This window comes from Berghia stephanieae, chromosome 2 (genome assembly GCF_034508935.2).
Source record: "Berghia stephanieae isolate SIO BIC M18660-M18661 chromosome 2, UCSD_Bste_1.3, whole genome shotgun sequence".
NCBI classification, from domain to species: domain Eukaryota; kingdom Metazoa; phylum Mollusca; class Gastropoda; order Nudibranchia; family Aeolidiidae; genus Berghia; species Berghia stephanieae.
In genome coordinates this window covers 9,709,027-9,729,147 of record NC_088361.1, presented here as the reverse complement: position 1 = coordinate 9,729,147, position 20,121 = coordinate 9,709,027, and the positions used below count along the sequence as shown (strand labels likewise).

General features: G+C 34.7%; 1 protein-coding gene across 1 annotated transcript; it reads right to left on the bottom strand.

Annotated features, from left to right (window-relative positions):
* Positions 1-956: 956 nt before the first annotated feature.
* On the bottom strand, positions 957-19,933 carry LOC144964278 (elongator complex protein 2-like). Its single transcript, XM_078898362.1, has 20 exons — positions 19,756-19,933; positions 16,847-16,943; positions 15,724-15,788; positions 14,437-14,599; positions 13,467-13,547; positions 12,476-12,543; positions 12,123-12,189; positions 11,414-11,587; positions 10,287-10,382; positions 9,620-9,720; positions 8,958-9,080; positions 8,023-8,178; positions 7,217-7,408; positions 6,573-6,726; positions 5,503-5,633; positions 4,783-4,954; positions 4,104-4,228; positions 2,895-3,013; positions 1,639-1,737; positions 957-1,247 (listed from the first exon to the last, which is right to left on the bottom strand). The coding sequence occupies exons 1-20, from the start codon at positions 19,906-19,908 to the stop codon at positions 1,085-1,087; spliced, it is 2,499 nt and encodes an 832-aa protein (XP_078754488.1). The 5' UTR covers positions 19,909-19,933; the 3' UTR covers positions 957-1,084.
* Between the last annotated feature and the right edge of the window lie 188 nt (positions 19,934-20,121).

The following is a 20,121-nucleotide window of genomic DNA, read 5'->3' as shown; positions in this document are numbered from 1 at the left end:
ATTTTTTGACTACCCTACTTTCTTCTTTTTTACTTGCGCTGATATGAGCTAAATGTGGCGCAAGCGCTGTAAAAACCTCAAAAACAACAAACAGAAATTTTCTGGGGAAAAAAAATACATAAAAGAAAATTTAGCCAGAAAACTCGTCCTTCAAATATTGATCGATTAAAATCACCCTCACTTATTTTTCAAAATAGAAGTCCCATGATGAGGGTCATTTTAATTGATCGATAATTTGGTGAGTTTTCTGGCCAAAGTATTAAAAATGTGTTTGTTTTTTTTCACAATAAGGCAACAGCAAAACTAAAAACAAATACAGGATGGAACCTGTTGATCTCATGTCAATACATTTATGTACTGTCAACAGCATACCCGTCAACCCTTTCACTTTTGGCGGAATCATTCCTATTTTCACTCTTCCTTTCCACTATTCCACCAGTCTCAAAACTGACGATAATGGTAAGAAAAACAAGAAAACCAACAAAAAAAAAAAGGAGGGGGGAAGAGGTGATGTTCTTTTTAATGACTGCCAAGAGGGACCTAAGTAGGAAAATTAATTGCACTCCTTTACCCATGTCCTTAACTAACACATCTGATATGGCGTTTTGCCAGAATACTGTCATTATGTATTTGGTGGCAAAGTTGGTGGTCATTTCGATAATAAGAAATCCCTATTTTTTGTCTCAAATTCCTATGTTCCGATTCCACTTTTGGAAGGGTCTGCAACAGGGGTGTGGCTTTGCCCCAACCGATTTGGAGCATTTTGAAGATTCTAAGGCTTGTTGCAGTTATTTTCCTTATAAGAGGACTTGATTTTTCATCAAAAGAAATAACTGCTACAAAACTATGTATCATCTAGTTTGTCCAAATCGATAGCGGCAAAGTCACCCCTTAAGGCAAAGTGACCCCAGTTGACGGTAATTAATACAAATAATGGAGTAAAAAATCAGTTATCATTTTATCCATTCAATATATTTAATCTCACAATTTGAGAAATTAATATACATGTTGAATAGGTATTATAATCGATCCATTCTAAAAATTGAAATATTAACCAAGTAGCCATAACGAATAGCTAGTTTTGTCACAATATCATTAAAGATGTATTTATATCGTAAACTTTCACTGCATGATCAGCACCACAACTTGCTAGCTGGAGCCAATTTTCATCTTGATCGTTATGATGACCAGTGCGACCAACACAAGGTCTGAAAGCCAGGCGATTGATTTGCAAATGATGTGCCTCCCTGTTGAAAAAGACAAAAGACCTTTAGAACAAATGGAAGAAGAGGTGGCTGGTGGACAGGAAATACAGTTAAATCCTGTTAAAGCCTAACATCGCTGGACCAAAACGATTGGTTGTCTTAATAAGGTTGACTTTATAAAAAAAAAAAATTGGGACAATAAGAGGTGTTGACTTAAGCAGATTCCACTGTAACTGGAATTTTGAGTTTCAAATTCAGCTACAGTTGAACAAGCGGCTATAATTGATTCATTGAAATTCTGTAGAAAGCACAATCAAAACAAAAGATGGGAGAATTAACTCAAACTTTGTCTTTTAAAAAAATATTTAAACAAGTAAATCAAATCTTTGGAATCAAATTTATTTGAAAGATAAGGTGGGCAACATTTCCTTACCTTTGATGTAAAGTGTGCATCAAACTCCAACTGTTATCCATAGGACACCATGTGTGAAATGCAATTTGTCCATTTTCTAGGCCAGAGGCAACAAGATACCTGATATTAGAAAAAAAAAAATTGAAGAAAATAAAGAAAGCCTGAATGAAGTACAAGTGATAAGTGAAGAAGATTATTTTTTAAATATGAAAGCAATATCTTTTATGCACCTCAAAAACATCAAGTTCCAAGTTTTGTTTTTACAGATTTACAGCGCTTGCGACACATTTAGGTCATTTCAGCGCTAGTAAAAATGAAGTAAATGAGAGAGTGAAAAAAATATAGAATTAATTACAAGTAAATGTACCCAAGAAAAATTAAGATAAAGGAGACTGGTTCTAACGGGTAACAGATGTATATTTCAAGAGCACATTATCTGTGTGCTTGGTTTGAGATCACCTAAAAGGCTCGTCCAGACACAAGTAGGTCTACAGGTCCCCATTAACAGGAATAAAATGTTTACAAACCATTACATGTTTAAAACAAAAACAGAAAAATAAAACTCTTCCAATACATAATAGAGAGATGATTTACACAGAAAACAAAATCATCTCCCAAAACTTTAGCTATACATTTGACTGTTTCCCTCCCAGGGCTAGGACAAAACTAAGTAGGTAATCTCATTCCAAGCCAAAGACAAAAAGCAGCTCGGAAAACAGATGCTTAAATAAAAATAATTTTCCCTTTATTCATCCCATCAGGGAAATTTGTCTCTAGGGTCTATTCCAGGGGAAGACTGGAATAACCCAGGCATCAGCTGCAAATTGAACTAGGTTGAGGTGACTTGCTCAAGGCCACACAACGCAGTGGCAGGTGATTGAAATTGGTACCTTTCGGGTACGAAGCAGACTGTACCGCTAAGACACAATGCCCCATAGTTTGAGGTCACCTAAAAGTATCATCCAGGCATCTGCACAAGGTCCCAAAAAGAGGAATACACTCACTTGTTTACAGAATATATCCTTAACAGAAAACATAACTAACAATACATAACAGAGAGATACAAGGGAAAAAAAATAATCTCCCAAAATTGATACTAATCATTTGCCTGTTTCCCTCTCCGCTAAGGACTCAGGTGAGGGCCAGGAGAAAACCAAGTAAACCCATTCCAAGACAAAGACAGAAGGAAACTCGGAAAACGAATAAAGGATGAGAGAAGACAGCAAGTGACCTCCTGTTCACCATGGGAGGTCAAAGGACCCAAGCCAGAAACTTACTTGTGATTCTTTAGCAATACTGGAGCAGCTGAGATGGCAGTGATTGGGACATCAAATGTTTGTGAGGATACTGGGCTGGGCGGTTTTGATTCATCTGATTTGACAGGCCACACAAAAACCTTGAAATAAAAACAAAACAAAAAACACAAGCAAGAAAGATTTTGCCACTGAATCTATTCACCTTTCAAACTGAAAACCTCCAGCAAAGCATTAGTTAAAGTCCTTCATAGCCACGAGGTCCACAAAACCAAAATTACAAGGAAATTACTGCAGTACTCGGAAAAAAAAACCCATTAAAAACTTTGTCCAGAAAACTCATCCTTCAAATATTGATTGTTTAAAATTATCTTCATCAGGTCAAAAACCCTCACTCAAAACTTAAAGTAGGAATTTCCAGGTTTGAGAGTTTTTGACATGCTGAAGGACAGTTTTTTTTACCAAGTTTTTATAACATTTTTTTTTCATTTTTCAGAGTGGCCAGGTAGTTATTGCTTTTGATGAGATCATAGCCTACTTTAAAGTACTTTTCACCAGATGTAACAAATTGCTGCTTAGTGGATCAGCGAGTCAGAAAAGAATATACAGTTGAGCACAGGTTTATCGCCGTAGCACATCTATCCTGTAATTAGGAGGTCTGAAGTTCATCTTCCAGTCGAGGCAGGATGATTTTATTGAGATGTTTTTTTTCTTCTTGTATTTCTTTTTCCTGCTGTGTCTTCCTCTGTTTTATACACACTTCCAGATCTTTATCTCAAACCAGTGCCTTCTCCCTGCGGCTATGTGGTCTAGTGGTATGACACTCGCTTTCAGATCGGAAGGTCCTGAGTTCGAGCCTTGCTCAGCACATAGTTAAGTCCTTGGAAAAGACTCTTTACTCATATTCTCTCACCGTACTCTGGTGTAAAATGAGTACCTGGACATCAACAGATATCACCTAACAGGCGCCATTTCTCGTTCTACATGTTACGTGTTGCTGCTGGTCAGGGACCCTTTGTAAAGCGCTTTGAGCATGTTTAGTGGATATTGTGCTATATAAATGCTCAAGTTTTAAAAAAATCAAAGCTCAAAGCTCCCTACTTTTGTCACTTCGCATAGCAACATACAATACTTTTCAAATTTCCTCAAACATAATATATCACAGTGAATGATAAATATAAAAAGAAGACAATTAAACCCTTCTATCAGTCAATCATACAAATAGCCTCTCACTTTCTTATCCCTGGACGCTGTGAGGAAGTAAAGATCGTCATGAGTCCAAGAACAAGACCAGATGATACGAGAATGTGGCGTCGTCTTCTTATCTACTCCTGAATGCCATTCAAACAACTTTTCTCCTGAAATGATTAAATGAAAAATGATTTTTAAAAAATTATAATAATCTAAGCACTAAAAAAAGCCTCTTCATATTAAAAAAAAAACATATGACATAAATTAAGTCACTGTCATTGTTTTGTTATGTCAGGTCAAATTTTTCAAGATGCAAATGCCCTTTAAAAAAAACAGAGATATTTGAAAATAAGATTGATAGACACAATTTTAAATTTTGATCTGCTTTTTAAGTGGTCCAGAACTTTATCAATGTAACGGAAAACCCAAATCGTTCGACTGCAGAATTTTTCTTGTTTACTTTATTTTTATTTGAATTTACAACTCGAGAAATCAGAAATCAGTCCATGACTTTGTTGATTTAACACGTATTCGTATTATCGTAAGCAACAAGTTTCACAGACTATCATATTATTTTTTGGAAGGACTGAAATAGATTGGCATTTTACCTCCGTCCGGACGATGTCAATATCAGTCTTTGACTGTATTTTTATCATCATTATTTATTTATTATCATTATTCACCATCATTTTGATGTGGTTGTTTTACTAGCAGAACCTACCCGTTTCTTTAAACAAAGCCCAACTCCTATCCCTGGATACAGCCAATAGGTAATGGCCATTGTGACTAAAAGCCATCTCGGTAATGGTTAGGGTAGGCCCTACCAACGATCCAACACTTCGCTTGGTCTCCATGTCCCATAGAATTATGTTGGCAACATCTGCTTTAGCAGCCTTAAGGCAGTAAGTAAGGGAATAAAGGAATGGAAATGAATAAAGAAATGCCTATACACAGATTATTGAATGAATGAATATGAATGTATGAATGAATGACTTCATTGAAAATTGTAGTGTCTCAAAAAACCTATGTGTCAAAGTGACAAGATAAAATTTTTGACACCTGTAACAGATTGCAATGAAATCATTTGAAAAATAAAAACTTTAATTAAGAGAAACCTTGAACGTTTCAGTTTTCTCCATTTAATTTTCTTAGCATTGGCAATCGAACACCGACACACCCAATCTTGAACTAACCTGTCCTAGAATCATGTCATTTTTGATACAATTTTATCACTTGCTGTGTGGCAAAGAGGGCAATGGTCTCCCATTAAGGGCTAATAATACCATTTGAGTTAAAAGAGTGCAAATTCTAAAATCACGCAATAAAATAACAAAATACTTACAAAATTTCTCTTATAATCCTGACAAAAATAGTAAATCTGAGTTTGAGGAAAACTAAAAACTGCTAAATTTGACCTATGGCAAAAAATATACAAAAATACCTTGCAAGCTGAAGCCAATAGCTTGCCATTTGGGTGGGCAGCAATTGAGAAAATTTCATATCCATGACCATACAATTTTCCCTCTTCAGGCCACAAAGTATTTTGAAGAAGTTGATCTTCGGTGGGCGGTGCTGAATAAAAAAAGAAATTAAATTGGATCATTCTTCATATCTCATTTTCCAACCATTTATTTACATATCTCATCTATTAAGATCTAATACATTCCATTGCATATAACTTACTGTTCGTGGGAAAACTTTCTTCTCATCAGCAAAATTCTTGGTTTACATTTCAAGATCAAGATTTTTCTACAGAGAAAACATACAGAATATTTCTGTCGTCGATCTGTTTTTTTTTTACGTAATGTTTTTATCATTTTTTGTTGTTGACCGAAGAAGGGTTTTGAGTCTAAAACATTCTGTGTTCGGTATTTTGTTCTTTTTTTAAAGCTGTTATCTTAATTTTGTTTATTACTTTTTACAGTCCACAGTTTCTAGCAGCTTAGTATTACTTTTAGTAGATGGATGACAAATCAACAACAACAACAAAAAAAAACTGGCCTTGCTAACTTTCTGAGGATTTTTCTTTTACCCTGACATGGCTGAATGAAATCTACCGTTAAAAGCACAATTAAACAAAGACGGAAAACTTGACCTTCCACAATAATTGCACTAAATACAGTGCAGCCCACTTATAACAACATTCCAAAAAAAGCGACATGGTGCCCAAGTCCCAATTTTTCCCTATATGTCATTAGTAATTTTAAAAAACTCTCAACAGTAAAAAAAGTACTTCAGTAAACAAAAAAACCTGTATAGGGACATAGATATAGCGGAATTGCCAACTTCAAATAAACACTGAAGATAAAATATCTGCTCCACTTTCTTTACAATCACAGGAGTTCATACCATTGCATTATAGGCACTTTAGCCCTCCCCCCCCCTCCACCTTAATAAAGACAATTCTTCATAATGACATTTTTTTCCATCACGACAATCTCTTTCTAGAGAGGTTAAACCAAACATAGTGATGCATGGCAAAATACCTATTTTTGTACTTTTTGTACGTACAAGAAAGAGTCAGTGCTGTGAAATAGTTTTCAGGATATTGACCAGGCTTCAGTACTTCCTCGTTTTCAACTGTGTCCACTCCACTTGTGAAAACAGCTTTGTTAGACAAGCCAAGAGCTGGCACATTAGCGCCCTCTGGTAGAGAACCATCAGTCTGTGGACGAAAATGGTAAAGACATACCATTTGGTCATAGAACATAAACAAAAGTTGCTTGAAAACTGAAGATTACAATAATTTCATTCCCATTCCCATTCTTCATTTTTAACACGGAAGCCATAATTTAGTATTTGCTCATAAGTTCTTCTAAATAAAATAACTGATAAGCCTTTCAACAATGGAAGTCTAAATAATTAAATCTGTGGAGCACTTGACTCACAAAAATGAGACTGGTTTTAATCCAAAGCTCAGAATTTTAAAAGGTAATTTAAGATCACCTCTTCACCCTGTAGAGATTGGGTTGCTGGGCCTGTTAGACATGACAGGTTTTATTTTGCCCAAAGACTAGCATTCAATTCAAAGGATAGCAAGAAATTGTTAAGTGCGGCAGATACCAAATAAACTCAGACTCTATGGACATACTGGCTCTAAAATACCCTTTTTATTCTTCTCTTAAATCAAACTGATTTCTGAATTATAATCTTACATTTGTTGACAACTCTTTACGAACATCGTGACCACAAATGTTGCAAAAATTTGTGATAAAGTTACGAGGAGCAGAGAAAAGTCGCACAATCTTTTCATCAGCACCCGAGGCAATCTTGTATTTTTCCAACACTGCCAAGCACTGAAGATCATACCCATGGACTTGTGGTCTCGCAATTTCACACCACGTACTCTGTGAAAATAAATATAATTAAAAAAAAAAACAGTCGAAAAAATCGTTTTGCACTCGAAGAGTCAACAGACAACAAATTATCAATCAATGACAATGAGAAAAAAAAACCCCAACCCGTTCTCTCTTTTACTCAATGTTGCCAACACCTAAATAAAAGTTGCATATCGCTGGTAAGAAAATTTACATCTCTAATGGAGTTTCACCTTCCAACATCTTAACCAAAACATCAATTCTTTTCAAAATCAGTGGTTAAAAACAAGGAAATTAATGTCTCCTTGATGGCATGATACTGAAATATTTGTTTATTTATGAAAAATGGATTGAGAGATCTTCTTATTACTGACAGTAGTTCCACAGCAATACTTCTTTTAACTCACTCAATCCTAGAGATTTTTTGCTTCTTTTCAAAATTGGAAAAAATGTATTAAAAATGAGAATGTGCATAAATAGTTTTATTCAACTACCATTAACGTGTAAAAATGAAAAACATTAACTTTGATACTACGCCTATAATTTGTCTCATAAAAATGTAATTAAAAGGGATGGGGCAAAAGTGACCTGGGTAAACTACGGATATAGTCACTATTAGGGTTGAGTGAATTAAACAAACTTACAGATCCATCTTGAGTGACCCAAGGGGCATGTAATCGTGTAGTTTGGTCCTTACTGGTACTGATGAGGAAATGGCCATCACTTTTGGACCAACTCAAGTCCTCAACGGAATCAAAATGCCCTCCACTTGTCACTTGTGGTTCCCAAATGTCAGTGGACTGAAAGTAGAGCACAATGAATTATGTCATGTCATTCTAAAATATTTATTAAGGGACTTCTTGTCTGAAAGGTTAATTAACTGTATTTTATAATTGTACAGCGCTGACCTGGTTCCATAAAGCATTCTAAAAAGGAAGAATTTGCATTTGTCAAATCTATATAGCGCCAAATGGACAATGGCTATTGCTTGCGATTCCTTTGATAGGACTATAGTCCATCAATTACTTACTTATCTGAATCAGCGACCCCCTGAGATCTAGCCCTTCGGTCTTGTGCCATGACGTAGAAGTTAGACGTGACTCTAGTCCATCACAAAGTACTTTCCACAGACCCAGCTTTCCTGGGTGAACAGGGCTTTGAGAAAAAGAACTCTTAATTTCATCCGGGATCAATTCCATTCCCTTTGTGCAGCTATGTGGTCTTGTGGTATGACACTCGCTTTCAGATCGAAAGGTCCTGAGTTTGAGCCTCTCTCGGTGCATAGTTGAGTCATTGGAAAAGACTCTTTACTCACATTCTCTCACCGTACTCAGGTGTAAAATGAGTACCTGGCTGTTAACAGCATTGTCTCTGTCTGAAAAAATTATAATATCGCCTGACAGGCGTCATGTCCCATCCTACATGTTAAGTGTTGCTGTTGGCCAGGGACCCCTTGTAAAGCGCTTTGAGTGGATATTGCGCTATATAAAAGCTCAATTTTTTAATTTTTTAAAGTGACTGCTCTACTGAGCTATCGGGACCCAGATAAAAGGTTTCTCATATTATAATAAGTGTGTACCTGATTGTGAGTCCACTGATGAAAGGCCCCCTGGTATCCATGGCCCATGATGGACTGACCACAGGGACTAAACAGTCCACCATAGAATCCCAATGTGTTGCCTCCGACATCACCTACACGTACCTGCAATTAGATCAAAGAGAGTTTCATCAGTGGGAATTTCTGAGATTAAATTTAATAGAGAATTAGATTATATTAGTGCAGGGATGAATGAAACACTACCGACGAATGAGATAATGTGATTGTGATTCACAATTACATTATCTCATTCATCTGTAATGTTTCATTCATCCTGTTTTGTTGATAAAGGGTAAACCCGAAACATCCACAATATCCGTCTTTGTCTAATAAATTGAAGCTTACAATTCAATATTTATCATTATTTTTCCATTTAAGCCTCAAGCGGCAACATTTTAATGGGACAATTTGGAGCACTTAAATTGAGAACAAGTTTGGAGTTTAAAAAATTGTGTTTGTTTCATTTTCTGTGCGGCCTTGAGTGAGAAATCTCGCTTTAATACACCTTGCCGTGCTGCACAGCAAATGATGCAGCATAATTCCCATCTTTCCTTGGAATGGAGCTAAAGAGAAATTACCCCTTGAGGATGAATAATGGGAATTATATTTTTATCATTATAAACACATAGTGGTGATATTATTACCTTTTCGATCCAAATGCCTGATTCTGTATCTGGTTCCCAAAGAATCATCGTTTTATCCATTGATGCAGACAACAAACACATGGGCTGACAAGTCCTGTCTCCTATTAAAAAAAAAAATGAACAATGAAAATTTTGATGAAAAGTAAAATGTATTTTAAAAAAATATATATAATTTACTTTCATTACTTCATCAATAACATCAATACCAGTTCCCACTCTTGTTATGATTTGCAAAATAAGGCATAACACAAACAAATTTATGCAATTCTTGAAAGTGAGAAAATCAAAGGTGACATTGTACAGGTGGATGCCAAAATAATCTAATGTATTTTTAGTTTAATTATAACAATGTCCTCTTAGTTTAAATAGAAAATATTTTTTTCGAAAAAATAAAAATGCCATTGTTAGGGAAAAAGTATAAAAAATTGTGAGATTGGAATTCAGTCATTTAGGGTAAATCAGTCGCCCAATATTCATGGATTCAGTCATACTGGGTATTACTGTCAAGGTTACGAATAGAAAGAAAATAAAATTCAATTTTGGTTTATACAACCACAGAAAAAGTCATAAAGTTTAAAATATGCTTAAAAAAAACGGAAAAGTGAACTAGGGAAAAAAGAAAAGAAAAAAAAAGAAAATCCTAAAACACTAAATGAATGAATATTACCTTTTGTTTGTCGTGGTTGCCACCTGACACTGTATACCCAGTTGTCGTGCCCACAGAGCACAGAATCAAGACTGACTGCATAACACACGTCCTCCTCTTAAGACAGATGTTATATTAGATTACATTAATGTACAGAAGTATGAATAGATGGTCAGTTGAGATATCCTGCTGCATAAGTGATGATGATGATGAACTGAAGTAGATCTGACTAAATTGTCTGAAATTTTTACAACGTAATGCACCTATGTTTTAAATCAATACACTTACATGAAGTGAAAAATGATGATGAAAAGAATAAAAGATTGTGATGAAATTGTGGGTCTGTTAACAGTCGAATTTCTCAGTAATAGTACTTACAAATAAAACAGTGAAGTGTGGTAGGATAAGACTACAATCTGGCAGGTTAAGAATTTGTCTACATGCATCTTATTACTCATTTTCTATAAATTTTTTTTTTCAACATGGCCAGATAGCTGATGTTGTCCTTGGGGATATTCGCTTAATTAATTTTTGCGTTATTACATAAATGATGACCCTCATGATGAAAAAAATAAAAGAATTGCCAGATCAACAGAAAGACAAAACAAGATTTTTTAAATACACAAAGTTGATACTTCTTAAACATGGAAATTGATAAAAATTGATTTTATTTGGTCAGCAAAAAAAAAAAGAAAATCTTAATGCTTCCAATGAAAGTGCAAAAGATTTACATATATATTTTTTTTTGTCAGTGGGACACTAATATCTATAGCAAATTTGAACCATGATATGACAATACATTTCTGACAAATTCATCCAGCAATTTAATCACCCATCATCTAACTATGGCTATGTAGTCTTGTAGTATGACACTCTTCTTCAGATTGGAAAGTCCTGGGTTCGAGTCCTGCTCTGAGCGACGCATTGTTGAGTCCTTGGAAAAGGATTTTTACTCACATTCTCTCACCATACTTTGGTGTGTAATGAGTACTGAGGACAACAGTGTCTCTGTTGGAAAAAAAAAAAAGCTGTAACATCACTTGACAGGCATCTTGTCCTGTTCTACATGCTATGTTATTGTAAAATGCTTTGAGCACGTACACAAAAAAAGAGTTCCCATGATCAACGATGTATAACTAAGTAAATACCTCCACTTTTAAAGTTGAATGTGGTTTCTTTCATGGTGATATCCTGAGTCAAAGGTAAATCTGCGATGGAAATTTGGGACATTTTGTCTTCATAATTAGGCCCTTTGTCTTTCATTCTCCAAACTCTGATAAGCTGATCCTGAGCACAACTGGATAGCAAAATGTCTCCATTATCTGTCGTGAACGGGAAATAATTAATCTATTTTACCATGACTTACGTGAAAAAAAAAGAGAGATAAAATAATTAGGCAATAAATAGTGACCACAACATTAAATTTTTTTAGATGAACTCTCTTTTTCCAGCCTTCATCTCAAATTTTAAAAATGAGATTCTCTTTTATCCACTATTGCAAATTATCAGTTTACTTAGTTATGTCTGGTAATTAACAACCAACATTTTTATTTCAAAGTGGACTGATTCTCCTGCAGTGTATACAAATTACACATATGCTAAATTATTCAAAGTGACTTATTGGATACCTCTTTGTCACATTCACCCTATTTCCAAAAATCAACATACCTAGCCTGGATTTGAACATCAGACCTACTATATATATGCAGACAAAAAAAAAAAAAAATCAAAACCAGAAACAAACAAAACATAAAGCTTTTATTCTATTTTTTTAAATGTTAAGCTTCCATAAATACCATAAGATATATAATAAAAGAAAAAGAAAAAAAAAACAAACCGGAATCACTTATTTCTTACCATCTTTAGCAAAGTCCAGACACCTGATCCAGTCCTCGTGTCCGGTCAGAGATATCACATGTTGAAACTGGAAATCAGTGAATGTCATTTGTTAAATGGCCATTGGGGTAGCTGTTACCATCTAACCCGTAATCTTATTCAATAATAATAATAATAATAATAATAATAATAATAATAATAATAATAATAATAATAATAATAATAATAATAATAATAAAAACAATAATAATTATAATAATAATAATTAATTCTAGCTCGTTCAGTGAAAATTGAGTTATACAAATGCTCAATTTTTAAATCTGAAATTTTTAGTGATAACAACAACAATAATTACAATGAAATCGAGATTTTACCTGTATTCCATCTCCCATTGCATACAAGTAAATCTTCAGATCATCCCTTCCAAAAGCTAACATGGGTACTGAAATCAATAGGAGAAAAAAAGAGTCTCATTGGCTTAAAAATATGTTAACACGAGATTCTCAACATTCATTAATATTGTATTTATCTAACATTCTTAAACTGTCTTTGAAATTACAACATCTTTGTGTTTTATGTCAGGCCCTCTTGCCATGAAAAATCAGAGACCCAATTCTAGAATTTCGAAAAAGGAAGAAAAAAATCTGAAAAGGAGGAAATAGTGCACGACACATAAAATTTCATATAAATTGGCCTAGACTGATGCTCTTTTAATTTCATAACACCATAATTTTAGCTTATATTTAATTACTGGTTATTTCAGTTACTCTACTAAAATATTCATCATTTGAGACGTAAAATCAAATTTCTTACCCCGATGACAGGTCAATAAGTTTAAGGGATGGAGGATGAAGAAGCTCTTCCAACTGAGCTATTGGAACCCTGAGTGTGTGACCAATAAACTATTAATATCCTCTCTGGGTCTTAACATCCACTCTGTGCTGTTATCATATTTCGAACAGATTCTTAATCCTGTTGAGGATCTAAATTCTATTTCTCAGGATCCTATTTACAACTGTTTGCAATTTGTCAGGATCCTATTTACAACTGTTTGCAATTTGTTTCTAACTCCTTTTGTAAGTCACCAGGTCTCAGATCCACAACAGGACAGTTTTTGGCATTGGTGTTAATAAAGTGTACAAGTAGGAAAAGAGTCTTGGTTTAAATTCAATGTCATATTCTTTTTTCAGAATTCTGTTCATTTTCAAGGATGTTATGATTTACTGAGTAATTACACGAACAAAAAGAAAATCAAGACATTTAGGAAACTTTACAATGCTTAGAATACACTTTGTTTATAATGACAGCAGAAAGATATGAGATGGAAGCGGTGAAACTGTGGAACTAAATAAGAGAACAACTTACCACCGGAGGCAGAAACTGTTGTGAAAGACAAAGCCAAAGCAAACCCTGTTCCTGTTGATATAATCTGTTGTTCGACGACCTCTGTTAGAGCATTATAATATAAGAATAAAATATATTAACTATATTACTTTAAAAAAGATTTATATCGAAAATAAAACACAAGATATAGAATAGGGTCAATTTTTAAAAATAACATAACAAAACAAACATCTTTATTTTGGCGAATCTGTAAAAGTGAAATACCCCCTTTCCCTTCCTCCCAATATCTAAATTTTAAAAAATTAAGTCAAATATTAGACAACGTGTTATTGTTGTGATACAATATTACACATGGAATCCATTGATCAATAATCAAGTTTGAAGCCTCAGCTGGTGATATCAATAATATGATTAAAGTCAAAACTTAAAAAAATAAAAATAAAAAACAAACACCCCATTTATATATAGAGAGCAATATCCGCTAAACATGCTTAAAAGCGCTTTACAAGGAGTCTATGGCCAACAGCAATACTTGAAAAAAAAAAAATTTAAATAAAAAATTTGTCTCAAGAGTCTATCCCAAGGGAAGACTGGAATAACCCAGGCGTTAGCCGCAGAGCAGCACTGCAAATTGAGCAAGGGCAAGGTGATTTGCTCAAGGCCACACGGCAGCGAATATTTGAACTTGGTACCTTTCAGGTATGAGGCAAAGCTCACTTAATATATAGGATGAGACATGATGCCTGTTGGGCGATATTACATCCTTTTTTTCGGACAGAGACAATGCTGTTAACGACCAGGTACTCATTTTACACCTAAGTACGGTGAGAGAATGTGAGTAAAGAGCCTTTTTCAAGGACTTAGCTATGTGCCGCTCAGAGTGGCACTCGAACCCAGGACCTTACGATCCGAAGGCAAGTGTCATACCACAAGACCACATAGCCGCACAAGTGAAAATTAGGAACTGGGAAGAGAGAAAAAATTTTTTTACCAGAATCTGATATTCCCCATATTCTGACTGTTGAGTCTGTTGAAGCTGTGGCGATTAAAGTCTTTCTTCCACAAGTAGCATCAGCTGTAGACCCTGGCACATACATGCCTATCACACACGTCAATGGACCTTCATGACCTTTCAGAGTGGCTATTCTAGTATGCTTGGAGTTACAAGAGAAAGATACAAGACGATCAAAATCAAACATGCGTTACAAAATACATAAAACTTGCATTATAATCGCATGAAATAAGCTAGAGTATAAAAATAAATCAAACATGAAATATTCCAAATTTTGATACATTTGAGGCGGAAAATTAAGAGCGTCATTGATATAATAATAGGAGATAAAATAAAAGACACAGTACTAATACTAGGAATCTAAGACATATGCTCTACAAAGACAGTTTTTGCCTGCTTTCTAAAAGTAAGTGGATTGTCAATACTTTGTTTCAATGCTGATGGAGGGACCATAACACATATATTTATCTATGCGAAGATAATTACAATGTAATTCATTAATAATCAAATGAATGCAAACATCGCACAAGTACAGGCAATCACATTGAGATGAGTAAAAGAAGAAAACAACTTTGAGAGAAAGCATAAAAATAACAATATTAAATTTAAATAAAAATTTTGAGTAAGTTTTTCTCTTTTTGTGCAGCAATGTGGTACAGCAGTATGACTCTTGCCTTCGGATTGGAAGGTCCAGGGTTTGAGACCCGCTCTAAGAGGTGCATCGTTGAATTCTCGGAGAAGGCTCTTTACTCACATTCTCTCATTGTACTCAGGTGTAAAATGAGTACCTGCCAATAACAACATTGTGTCTGTTGGAAAGAAATTGTAATATCGTCTAACAGGCGTCATGTCTTGTCCGACATCTTACGCAATGCTGTTGGTAGGGACCCCTTGTAAAGTGCTTTGAGTATGTTTAGTGGATATTACGCGATACAAATGCTATAGTTTTAACAAAACAAGAAAAAGTCAAAACTCCTGAAAAGACAGTAGGGAATGGAATTCTACAAAACCTATCAATCCGGTTTTTGAAGAATGTAACCTATTGAAAAAGACAGATTTTATTGTAGAAGATAGATACCCCCCCCCCCCCCCCCCCCCTTTTAAAAAAAAAAACTCAAACTTAAACAAAACAAAAAAAAAAAAACCCCACAAAAAAACCCCATAAAAAAACAAAACAAAGCGAAACAAAACCTGTTTTTTGTTTGTTTTTTTTTGTTTAGATTTTAGTAGTTGTATTGACAGCCTCTTTGTTCAATGAAATCTTACCTCATTTCCAGAAATCCGCCATACAATCGCTGTCTTATCCGTTGATCCACTCACTAACTCTGTTTCTGGTCAGAAAAAAAAAAAAAGAGACATAAAAATCAATTATGTCAAGCAGAAAAATATAGAAGATAAAAGAACATAGTGATAAATAAATAAATATAAGAGAGAGAGAGAGAGAGAGAGAGAGAGAGAGAGAGAGAGAGAGAGAGAGAGAGAAGAGGGGGAGAGAGGAGGAGAGAGAGAGAGAGAGAGGGAGGAGAGAGGGAGAGAGGGAGAGAGAGAGAGAGAGAGAGAGAGAGAGAGAGAGAGAGAGAGAGAGAGAGGGAGGGAGGGAGAGAGGGAGAGAGAGAGAGAGAGGAGAGAGAGAGAGAGAGAGAGAGAGAGAGAGAGAGAGAGAGAGAGAGAGAGAGAGAGAAGGACAAGCATCTTATGTCCAAGCTCAAGCTTATTTCACATCAGACAGTTTGACATTTCCAAGCCTAGAAAATCACAAACCTTCAGTGGACCATTCGCCATATCTCATTGAATTTCTAACATTCTCTAGTGTCAGTGCATGACATAATCAGTCGGAAGGTGAAAATTTTGAATTTGCATTTTTTTTTTTTTTCATTTTCTGAAAGAAATTACTCCCCAGAGCATTTTAATCTTTATTTGAAGTAAATCGGGTGATTTTTCATGAAGTTATGGTCAGATGTATGGGAAAGGTATCCAGCAACTTTTCTCAAATTTCATATTTTTTCAACTTGACTACACAGCTGTAAAAAATATTTAACAGTGAAATTAAGCTTTGATATTTCCCGAAAATGTACAATAAGGGTTGATTTAATCATTTATGACAAGAACTCATTTTTGATAAAAATTGACCTTCTAACTAAACTTGGCAATATCTTAGTTCAAATCTTTTCACCATCCGACTGATTATGTCATTCACCGTAACAATAATATGCTGAAGTGGTTGGATGATGGTTTAGGTGTTGTGATATATTATTATTTCTATTATTATTATTATTATTACTATTATTATTATTATTATTATTATTATTATTATTATTATCATCATCATCATCATCACACTATTATTATTATTATTATTATCATCATTATTATTAATAAGTTAACTTACCCTCTTGCGTGCCAGAAATCCATTTTACACAGTTTACTTTTCCAGAGTGACCAATCAAGGTCTGTGTAACATAACACTCTTTTGAACTCCCTTGACTCTGTGAAAATTTCAAATAAACAATTTCTTTTTATGATTTGTAAATATTTTTCTAGGAACATTTATGCTCTCTCTCTCTCTCTCTCTCTCTCTCTCTCTCTCTCTCTCTCTCTCTCTCTCTCTCTCTCTCTCTCTCTCTCTCTCTCTCGCTTTAACTGATTATGGACACTGTGCAGATGCAAAAGTAAATGCTGAAATAGAGAGGACAGGGAATTCTTGCTGAATTGTCAATCTAGCATTTTTTTAGATATATTGTTGACAATGACAAATTTTAGCTAAGAAAAAGTTATGCTTGAGTTTGGGGCAGGAATGCAGAATCATATTTCTATCACAAATACTCCATCAAAATGGCGCTTCATCTGTGCTCTAGGGCTGTGCACTTTGCTCTGCACTTAAGAAGAAAGTGCAGAAGTAGACGTTGAGGAACAAGTAGACGTTGAGGAACAGAGGTTGAAAGACAGGAAAGCACAAATCCAGTATAGAAGTGTAACAAAAAGATTGGAACAGAACACAATGAAGAAAAGACAAAAGAAACACCCCTCGAGCTAGTCTCGTGGGGGTCACGCCCAATCACCTGCACAAAAATATTTACATCTAGATAGCAATTAATCCTGATCCTTTCACCTTTCAAAGCACTGTATGAGTTATTGCTGCTTTCAAATAATCTATGGTTTTCCCCATCGGCAAAAGAATACCTCCCTAATAATGCAAACATATGCACACAGTGTACAAACAGTACAGAACAAAGGCAGGATAGAAGTGTAACAGAAAGGTGGGAATATAAGACAGAGCGCCCATCCATTGGCAAAAGAAAACCCAAAAAATGCATAAATACAGATTCATGATACACACGTTCGTAAATAATTTTAAAAAATCTCGAGAACAGAAACCGTTAGGAGAAACATAGGTCAAGTTTACTTTCCCAAGCATTCTGAGAAATAGTCATTCAGAAAAATCTAACAAATATTAAGGCAATTGAAAAAAAAAATGAAAGAAAATCTTGCTCAGAAACAGAGCAAATGATCAGAGAGAAAAACAGATTTAAAAATAAACTAAATAAACACCGCACTAGCAGACAGATTATATATTTTATCTAATAAAAACATGGATGAATGAATAATAAATTTTCCTACATAGCTCCCTTTTGGCAATCAATAAAAAGAAAAATTTACATTTTAACCATCTCACCCATCCCTCCATTTTTTTCTTCTTACCATATCATCATGTTTAAAAATCGGAAATATAGAAACAATGGCAGAATAGTGGAAAAGGAAGAGTGAAAATAGGAATGATTCCGCCAAAAGCAGAAGGGTTGGCAGGTATGCCTAATACTTGACGATAATGAAGTAAAGCAATGAAATCAAGTCATGTCACTACATAAAATCTCGCAGCCTTGGTCTTGTACGCTAGCTTACATAAGAAAATGCCAGTTGGGAATAGCCTAATTCTACTATTCACAAGACAACACCAGTTGGGATTGGGTAAATTCTACTGTTCTGTGTCTGGGAATGGACACTGTGTTCAATATAACCAAGAGACAGAATTCAAACGGTTTTATCAATGGGATGATATACTGCATTATAGCACAACAAATTTTATACTGTCATTTAAAAAATGAATTTTAATTGATATTATTTAAGGGTGGCGTTTTTATACACCTCCGTTGGAGGTGTACAAAAACGCACCGTTTTTATGCACCTCCGTTGGCGATGATGGTAAAGTTGTTGCTGCATACGTCCATGAGGTTTAAATAGTTTTAGATTGTAGTTTAGCACGCTGCTTAGTGATTACCGATGTACAATGATAATAAATTAAAGAATGATAACAATAATTTTTAAAAATCAGAAGTAAAAAGAAACATGGCACACAAATACTGATCTCAAATAAATAAATAATTTTAGAAAATTAAAATCGAAGTTTTTTAAAAACATGATAACAAGTTTTTGAAAAAAAAAGAAAGAAAAAAAAGCAAACAAAAACAAAGTAAATCAAAAAAAAAAAAAAAAAAGCCAACATTGGGAATCGAACCCGGTACTTTCAAGGTTGGAGTCTGACAGCTTGTCCACTGCGCTACGGAGCCACCTGACTGTTCATCACATTTAATAAGGTCTTTCTAAAACATTATTTTACCTTCAATGCAACTTCTATTTTCTGGTTTTATATTTCGATTTTTTAAATTATTATTATTTTTTTATAAATTTATTAACAAAAACATCCTACAGATGTCACAATATAACTTTCGCCATGTCCAAATGAAGAAACACAATATCGCTAATGAAATTGGGTGGAATGCGCATGCGTGACGGAGGTGTATAAAAACGATCCGTTAAGATACACCGTCAACGGAGGTGCATAAAAACACTACCGTGGTCCATTGCCAGTTAGTACTTCGGGAGAATTTTGTAGTTTCACATCACTTTTAGTATACCGATCTTTTAGCTATTATGGACTTTCAATAAGTTGCAATGTCCAATAAATACTACTATTTAAGAGGTGTGATTTCTCTTATTTCAAAAACAATATGCTGTGACAGTGAGTGAGTGTGAGTTGGGTTGTCATTTTAAGACTCCGACTGACGCCATTACTACTAGCGTTTCCCATCAATTTCTATATTGCAAGTGATGGCGATGGTTTAGTATCACTAGTTAGGGTTGAAGGGGTCTCCCCCCGATAATAATAATAATAAATCCCTCTTAAGTCTTAAGTTTAAAAGGCCTGATGTTGTGGCTGTCACTGTCACTGTGGAACTACGCAAAGTCCTTCCAGTCAGTCAGTACTAACTTCTATGGGGGCCGATGGTTAAAAATGATCACCTGTGGTTTGTATATTGCAACTGCGTGACTAAATCCGTAACAAATATACCCATTACGTCCCCAGTCAGCACTAAAGGGACATTTATTGCAAGCGGCACTAGTATAACAAGTCTCCACTCTTGCCATGTTTCTCTCATCAACATCAACACTCATTGCTTTGGCTAGCAGTCTACACACCAAAACAAATCAAAACTTTTGAAATCAAACAACTGTAGAATATTTTTAGAGAAGCTACATTTGTGTTACAACAGCATTGCAATATATCTGCATAATATTTCGTTTTGACATTTTCTAAAATCCAATTTCTATTAATAAAAAATTACATGATATCTATTAACAACCAAATGTACTAATTAATTTTTAGAT

Excerpts from the sequence above, each read along its gene's own strand:
- LOC144964278 (XM_078898362.1), bottom strand. The coding sequence starts at position 19,908 with ATGAGTGTTGATGTTGATGAGAGAAACATGGCAAGAGTGGAGACTTGT. Across the intron at positions 5,634-6,572 it reads CACAGCACTGACTCTTTCTT|CACCGCCCACCGAAGATCAA; the intron begins GTACGTACAAAA and ends TTTTTTATTCAG. Across the intron at positions 3,014-4,103 it reads CAGCGTCCAGGGATAAGAAA|GTTTTTGTGTGGCCTGTCAA; the intron begins GTGAGAGGCTAT and ends TTTTATTTCAAG.